Source organism: Chinchilla lanigera, unplaced genomic scaffold (genome assembly GCF_000276665.1).
Source record: "Chinchilla lanigera isolate Chin_1 unplaced genomic scaffold, ChiLan1.0 scaffold00002, whole genome shotgun sequence".
NCBI classification, from domain to species: domain Eukaryota; kingdom Metazoa; phylum Chordata; class Mammalia; order Rodentia; family Chinchillidae; genus Chinchilla; species Chinchilla lanigera.
In genome coordinates this window covers 4,138,631-4,146,911 of record NW_004955403.1, presented here as the reverse complement: position 1 = coordinate 4,146,911, position 8,281 = coordinate 4,138,631, and the positions used below count along the sequence as shown (strand labels likewise).

The 8,281-nt window shown below is 37.3% G+C and overlaps 1 protein-coding gene across 1 annotated transcript in view; it reads right to left on the bottom strand.

Moving 5' to 3' along the window:
• Positions 1-1,213: 1,213 nt before the first annotated feature.
• Positions 1,214-8,281, bottom strand: part of Stk17b (serine/threonine kinase 17b) — a 29,569-nt gene continuing 22,501 nt past the window's right edge. The window contains exons 5-8 of the mRNA XM_005373279.2: positions 7,739-7,865; positions 5,960-6,008; positions 5,255-5,434; positions 1,214-2,020 (exon numbers count right to left, since the gene is read on the bottom strand). Of these exons, the coding sequence (XP_005373336.1) occupies positions 1,738-2,020; positions 5,255-5,434; positions 5,960-6,008; positions 7,739-7,865 (639 nt within the window). The 3' untranslated portion in view covers positions 1,214-1,737. The remainder of the gene's footprint in view (positions 2,021-5,254; positions 5,435-5,959; positions 6,009-7,738; positions 7,866-8,281) is intronic.

The window sequence follows — 8,281 nt, the reverse complement described above, 5'->3', positions numbered from 1 at the left end:
ATATACACATGTGTGTACACACACAGCAGAAACAACTTTTCTTTGAAAAATTCAGAAGCTGTTAAAAGATTTCACCAGTCAAGATAAGCCATGGTTATTAAACAATAAAGTTATCTACAGAACTTTAAGTCATCACAATTTCCATCATGTACAGGTCTATACAGCAATATCTAACTCGTAGGGAAATCTGAGGTGATTTTTTTTTTTTTGTTAACATATAACATACAGTTTGACATAATTACAAGTCAGGAGATCACAGTTACCTTTACATGATACTGTAATGAATTCTTTAATGATTACCAGCTAGAAATTCTTCAGTTTGCTCAAGTGCTCCCCACTCACACCCAATCAGTCCCGAGCTAGTTACTGGCCACACCCCGGCCCTGTTCTCGCCCTCCACTCCACCTGTGCTGCTTCCAGCACAGGGCCCCCACAGGCCCTGCAGAGAGTGTCACCTCTCTCCCACGCACCAGGAATTTCACACAAAAACTTTTCCTGTCATGTTGGCCTTGCTATTTCGGACATGGCACTGTGTTACACAGCCTTGGAATTGGTGTGGTGTTTCCTTTTTTTTTTTGAGACACGGTCTCACTATGTAGTCCACAGTGGTCTTGAACTTGCCTATGGAGACCAGGCTGGCCTCAAACTCATGGTGATCCTCCTGCCCTAACCTCCCAAGTGCTGGGATTATAGGTGTGTGCCACCGTGCCTGGCTGTGTGGTGTCTTCTATGCACATTTTAGGGCTCTAACTGATGTGCTTGTATTCTTTTTTTTGGGTGCCAGAAAGTGAACTCAGGACCTTGCACTTACCAGGCAGGCACTGTGCCCCTGAGCTAAATCCCTGGCCCTATGGGCTTGTATTCTAAGACTTAAGAAACACTAAAGCTGAATAAGCTGCCTGAGTCTGTCAACATGTTCTTCTATGCTCACTGAAGACACTTAGCTAGACACTGGTCACGGCCAGTTCACCCGAGCGTCTTCTACTCTCTACATCCCAGAGGCTGAAGAACTGCAGAGGTCCTCGCATACCACGCGCCCTCAGCCCTCCAGAGCTCGTTAGACCCAAAGGTGCTGAGGATGGTGAGAGACAGTGGGGATGGGGAAGAAGACCCTGCACGGCCCTCTCGCCAGCGTGGACACAGCTCTCCCTGCCTTCCGGGCCCCGCTTTGCTCTGGGTTCACACAGTGAATCACATACAACAGAAATCTAAGTGCAGCTTTAAAATGTTTATAATTGAAAAACATTTTCGGTTGTAAAATGCCCCGGGACATCTATAAAGTCATATATATTTTGCCTTAAAACTGAGACTGTTCTAAATAAACTGCCAACAGAGCCCAGGCCTCGCCTTAGAGGCAGAGCTGGTTCACTTCCAATGCCTCCACTTGCTCAGTTTACAACCACCGTAATATAACCCAAACCATTTTTTCTGATATGAAAAAAAATTTCAGTTCATTTGAACTTGAATTCATTCATTTCCATGTGAACTCACATGTATAATTTCACTTTTTTGTCATATATTTAAATATTTTCTCTATGGAGTTATCTCAAGACAGGAAATAATATTATGCCAGCAACTAGAAATTTTGCATTTTTAAAAATGCTTCCTTAAATTTTTCTATGCAAAAGTGCATTTACAATATAAACACATCATATATGAAGCTACAACCCACAATCTCTCTCAGTGGAGTGCATTTCAAATTCCAAAGTCAGTCCAAATGAGTCAGAGAGAAAAGTGCTAACACAGCAAATCCGAAACAAGTTCATGGGGGTTGGGCAAAGAGTCATCGAAGCGAAACCTTTTGGAAACCATGGTGCCGTCCTCTGGAATGTTCTCTTTGTCTTCCCGGTCGCCACAGGGTCCATTACAACAGGATTTCGCAGTCTTATCTTCGGAGGACCTCACTGGAGGCTCCTGAATTGGAGAGGAACTGGAAGTGTCTTCAGGGTGAAACAAGCTTCCAAAGTCCCACTGCTGCAGCCAAGAGTGAGCAAGGCAGGTCTCCGCCGTGGGTCTGCTCCTGTGGCAGAAAGCAGCAAGGGAAAACTGGGCATCAACATCAGGTTGAAAATGTTTTCAGTTCAATTAGAGACTTTTAAAAATTATTATGAAAATAACACATATTCCTAGTATAACATCCAAATAATGTAGCCGAGACTAGTACTGATAATAGCAGCTAACATTTATTGAATGCTTAGTTTTATGCCACGTATTCTGGTCATAGTGTAAGTTTTCCAAAATTTATATGGATATGTTTCCAATATATTATAATTATGAGAAACCTAGACAATAGGTAATATTATTATTTTTCTCATGTATGACAAAAAGGAAGTGGGACACCAAGAGACTCGGGTTTTCCCAGATCCTCCCACCTTGTAAATGGCGCGTGCTACAGTTAGGATCATGGGAAGAATTAGGTCACCGGGATGCGCTTGAAGACGTATTGAGGCCCTGGCCCTTCCTCTCCTTTGCCTCCCAGGCACCAGGAGGTGAGGAGCTCTGCTCCACCACATATTCCCTACCACAGTGCTCTGCCTCGCCACAGGCCCAAGGACCACGGAGCAAACCACCATGGACTGAAACCTCCCAAACTCTGGGCCAGAACAGGCTTCTTCTCTAAAGTTGATTCTTCAGGCATTTGTCATATCGGCAAAAACGAACGCAGTACAGTAAGTGGAACCTTAACTCTAGAGTCTGTGCTTTTAAGTATTATACCCAATTATCTCCCATGAAGGTAAAATATAAAATTTTGTCTGTTCTCTCATTCTCCAATTCTACCTATTTTTCTACATATATGTAAATGTGCACACGTTCATATACACTACATATGTCTGCAATTTGCTTTGTTCATCTGCTTGACAACAGATCTCAAGCATCTTCCCACGTCAGTACACAGTTAACACATTAAATAACGGCTACATTATTTATCACTCTTACATATGGGTGCACCATCATAACTACATACCCAATGGTGCTTCCAGAATTTGGGTATTACAAATAATGCTGCAATAAACACTAAGAAAATGTTTTGGGGAACTTCTGATTACTTACAGAGAATAAATTAATCATATTATTGGATCTCTATATTTTAACAGTTTCAACTGACCTTCAAATGACCATCTAAAGATTATAAAAAAATACAAGTTTCTATAGAACGTTTATGGTTTACTTTTCGAACTTAAGTCTTACTTTTTATTCTATCATGAATACATTTTTTCTCTTTTATGAATGATGGTAGGGATCAAGCTCAGGCCTTGGGCAGGATAGGCAAGTGCTCTACCAATAAGCTATACTCCAAGCCCAAGAATCTATATTTATATATGGAAGGACATTAAGTCTAACTAATATTTTTAGTAAAATTCTTGTTGGTAGCACAAACTACATGGAAAAAAAATCAGTTTTTCTAACTAAAAAATTTCATTCTATTCTGCAAATGACTTAAAAACTATACTTAATGTTAACATTTCCTTCACTGCAGGAAAAAAACAAGTATTTTCCTTATTTTTTGGGTAAATAACAGATTTTTCCTTAAATAAAACTGACCAATTCAAGCAAAAGATATCCTATAATTACAGCTAGTAAAGAATATTTTATAATGTCACTTCCTTTATTACACCTAAAGAAACGAAATAAGAAGAGGAAAAACATCGAGGGAAGCTCAGCCTCTGCAGCTCTTTGTCACCTGGTCCTGCCTCTGCTGGTGTATAGTCTCAGTTATACATAAAGAATCCATGTGGGATTGCTCAGAGAAGACCAGCTGGAGTAGCTGGAGTTTCTGTATTCCTGACATGTACAAAAATTCAGTTTATCATGGAATTCACAGATGAAAATCTAGTCAAAAAGCTTGAAGGCATATGTTAGTCTAACAAAAAATATTGAAAAAACAGCCAGGCGTGGTGGTGCATGCCTATACTCCCAGCATTCAGGAGACTGAGACAGGAGGATCGCCAACAGTGAGTTCAAGGCCAGCCTGGAATACACAGTGAGCTCCAAGACCTGCCTGGACTACAAAGCGAGACCCTGTCTCAAAAAAGAAAAAAAAAAAACTATACCACTTGGGTCTATAAACCCTTGAAGGAAAATACAAGTAATTCATGTTCTCTATTATTTTGTGTTTTTATAAGCAGTAACTACTAAATCTTGAAGACAAAGGCTAGTCTTCAATAATGTTTATTCAACACTTTGAATTTTAAAGTTTGCTTTCTATTATGGAAGTAGTGTGGTCAAATATCAAACTTTTTCAAATAGAAGGAAAAAACACCCATTAGAAGCATCACTGAGCACAACCATCATTTGGTATATGTTTATGTTTCCTTAGCTTTTTGTTTCTTTGGTATATGTTTATGTTTCCTTAGCTTTTTGTTTCTTTGGGTTATGTTTATGCTTCCTTAGCTTTTTGTTTCTTTGGTATATGTTTATGTTTCCTTAGCTTTTTGCTCTTATGTATAGTTTTTCTTTCTAATCACAAAAAATGCATATGATCATTACCAGAATTTTAGAATTTAGGTAAAAAATATTAAGAAAATTAAAATTGCTTATAGTGAGAAACTGGAATTATTATTATTTCTATAATCATTCATATCCAAATATAGTAAGAGTTTAGATGTGAATTAATAAAGTAATAAAGAAAGCTGAGATTTTTTTAATATTAAAAAAACCAAGTCCTTCAGGAGAGTGAGTAATTGCCAGCAATAAAAAAATAAAAAGAAAGAAAGTCAGGGTCCCAGCGCCAGGTGCCAGGCTCCAGCTTCTACATTGGAGAATGAACTGGGCTGACCCTGGGGGAAGGAAAGGTCCATTTCTCCTTTCTTGCCTTGAAGTTGCCTATGAGGAAGTCTTGAGCCACAATTTAGAGCCCTTGTATATAAAGCTGTTAAAGCATTTTATTCTTCAAGCTTTGACATTCAGTAATGTGTACTTGTTATTTAACTATAATTAAACTGTAAATCATTCATAATAAAGTCTTACCATAACCAGCCATAGTACTCTAAACTTTCTATTTACATTTGTTTTCAAGGATTAGCAGATTATTAAGAAAGAAGTAACCTAAATCCTTCCATTCCAAACTCCCTATTCTATATTTTTTATCTGAAGCTATGTATTTATTATTTATCTTTTATACCATCTTTCTCTCCATTTTATCTAAAATGTGAGCAATATGTCTAAGCATTTTATACCACTTTAGAATGAGCCTTTCTTAATAGACACACAATATTTTGCAATGGTATTTAAACAAATTAATGTTATTACTTACTCTGGATTTTTAACCAGAAGGCTCTGGATGAAGTCTGTGGCCAGCTGAGAAACTGATGAAAAAGTTTCTTTTGAATAATCTACATTAACTTGAGAAATATTAAGATATGTTTCTTGATTATCTTCTCCCACAAATGGTGAAGTATGAGTTAGTAACATATAAGCAATTACACCAATATTCCTAAAAAAAAGAGAGAACTTAAAATTAATTTAATTTTTAAAATATTTATATAAGGTACAATTAATATTCCACACATTCCTGTTCTCAAAACTGGTGTACTTAAACTACGGATTTAAACTGCTTTTGATAGAGGTGTCCCTCAATAAAACTGTGCTATGTTACATACCTGACCTGCCTTTTCTGCTTAGCAGACAGCTTTGCCTAATTTTTCTAGGCCTAGATCAGGCGTTCCCGCTGCTGAGCATTCTCCTTTTATAACAGAACACAGCACTGCCTGGCCTGCTTTGTTTTTGTATTCAAGTGAGTTTTCATCACCAAAAGGGATTTTCCTATGTATTTCTGAACCTCTGGTTGGGAGATTCAGTGTTATTTTAAAAACACTGGCAGATAAATATTCTCTTGTGGCATAACAGCGACACTTGAAAAGATCTTTTAAATGAAGCCTTATGGTTTACACTTGGAATGAAAGAATGCCAGAATATACACTACCAACCTGCCACTGCTAGGTAACTAACAGAATCTTACCACATATCTGTTGCTGTGGTAATGGGATCATAGTTCAGGATTTCTGGAGCTGAAAGAGAAGAAATTTAAATTCAATACTGACAAATTACTTTATGCTAAATTAGAATTGGATTTAATTTTTAAAAATAGAGTGATAAAGGATAAACAGAAATTAGCATACTTTTAATTGTCCTGTGATCACAGACAACTGTCCTGTGATTAGAGATATATAATACTGAACAAGTTATGACTAACTAAATGGTTCATACACTCTAACAATATTCACAGAGTAACTGGTCATTTGTAGTTTAAAAGAACCAGTATACTAATATTAACCTCGGAAAAAACACTGAATAAATCTTAGAAGCTACCATATTTTTTAAATTTTACTTTTATTACTTTGTTAGGAATTTGCATTACTTTACTAGATTGAACTTAAGTTTTTCTTTTCAAAGTAAATCAGATCATATACATTTATAATGACATTGTGAACAAATTATGCTTCTTGGAAATGCTAGGCTTTCAGACTAAATATTCCTTTTAAACTGTCTCTTTTAAACTCAAAACCTAATTTGCTATGCAATTAATTTCCAGTTGTCTTTTCACTGGCCCCCAAACACTGCAAAATAAATTTTCTATACTTTCTCAACATTACCGTAGACTTCAGATTGCCACATCCAAACTAGGACTTATGACTGAAAAATTATTTTTTTCTTTTTTTTTACAATATGGTCACGTAATTTGTCCAAAATGAATTTGTTTTCTAATGTCCAACTATTTTGTAGTCTCTGGTAAACTACTACAACCATTTCACACACTCTTGCGAGCTATGTTTTCAGAAATTACAGCGATTTACTCTAGGATACGATGGCCCATGTTAACATTAACAGTCATTTGCACGGTCTTGCACCTCTGGAAGCTGTTGTGTTTAGCTGTACCTTTTCATTGTTGATATAGGGGTGGCCATGTAAACAATAAAAAAGGGTAAGTATATTTCTACTATAAGTCAAAATACTCTATATGCTGCTTACGAATCATGCAACTTAAGAATCCTTCATACGCATGATCTACTGTTTTGAGTCAGTATAGTATTTCTGGATCACCTAATCCTAGGCTCCTTTTTGGTGCCCTTCTTCTTCAAAACCCTCCTTTCAGCACCCTACACAAACCCTCACATTTATAAGCAGCAGCAACAAACAGTGAGTTCTCTTGCCAACAATTTCTGCAAAACCAAAGATATCTGTACTGCAAACACCTTTGGAGCAGGACACAGAAGAAAAAGTGAAATCTACCCAACAACCAGGCTTTAAAGACAATCAAAGACACCTGATTACCTCAGTTTTACTTTTTCCATTTTTCTTCTGTTTCTGAACTAATTTCTTTGTTACTTATTTTTCTTATATACATACCAAGTCTTTATACAAAACATTAAACTTTACATGTATATTGCTTAACTCCTGTGAATGTGAATGTGTCAGTTTCCATACATTCACCACGATTCATTTAAATGTGTCATAACCAAGTTTCAATGCACTGAAGTATTCCAACTAAATGAATCCTGAAATTACATGCTGGAAAAACATAACAGGGTAGAGTTTATGTTGTTTTTATTTGATTTGTGATGTTAGCGATGGGACCCAGGGCCTTGTATGTGCTAGGCAAACACTAGCATATGTGCTAGGCAAACACTAGCACATATATAGCATGAACTATACCCATAGCCTTCAAATATAGTTTTAAAAAGGTATCAGCCACTTAATAAATTTCAAAATGATGTAGAAAATAAAAATCAATTCTTACCTAAGTATTCTGGTGTTCCCATGATCTCCCGAAGTTCACATGTATTCCCAATTTTTCGAGACATTCCAAAATCTACAATTTTTATGTCTCCAAGAGGATATATACTGCTTAATAATATATTCTGTGGCTAAATAAAACAGAACAAAAAATTATAAGTACTTTAACATGCAATTAAAGAATGTAAGTCTCAGGGTGTAGGTACATTAGTTGGAATTTACTGTTTACCTATTATCCACTTCACTGGGTCACCTGTCAAACACCTACTGGATTACTATTTAGGAGAAACTATACTCAAAAAGTATTTTCAGTTTGGAGGGAAAAGAGTTAGGTTGAGTGAGCATGACACAGAGAGTACTGGGAAACAGAGACCAGGCTGCCTGCTTCTGCCCACACAGTCCAGGGAGGCTCTTGGGGCAGATGACGCCGGAGCTGAGCCCTCAAGGACGGGCAGGAGCTCACGTGCGCACGGGAGGGGCCGGGGAACAGCGGGAGACAGAAGGGACGGACACGCACGCATCTGAAGAAGCAGAGACGCTTCAGCAC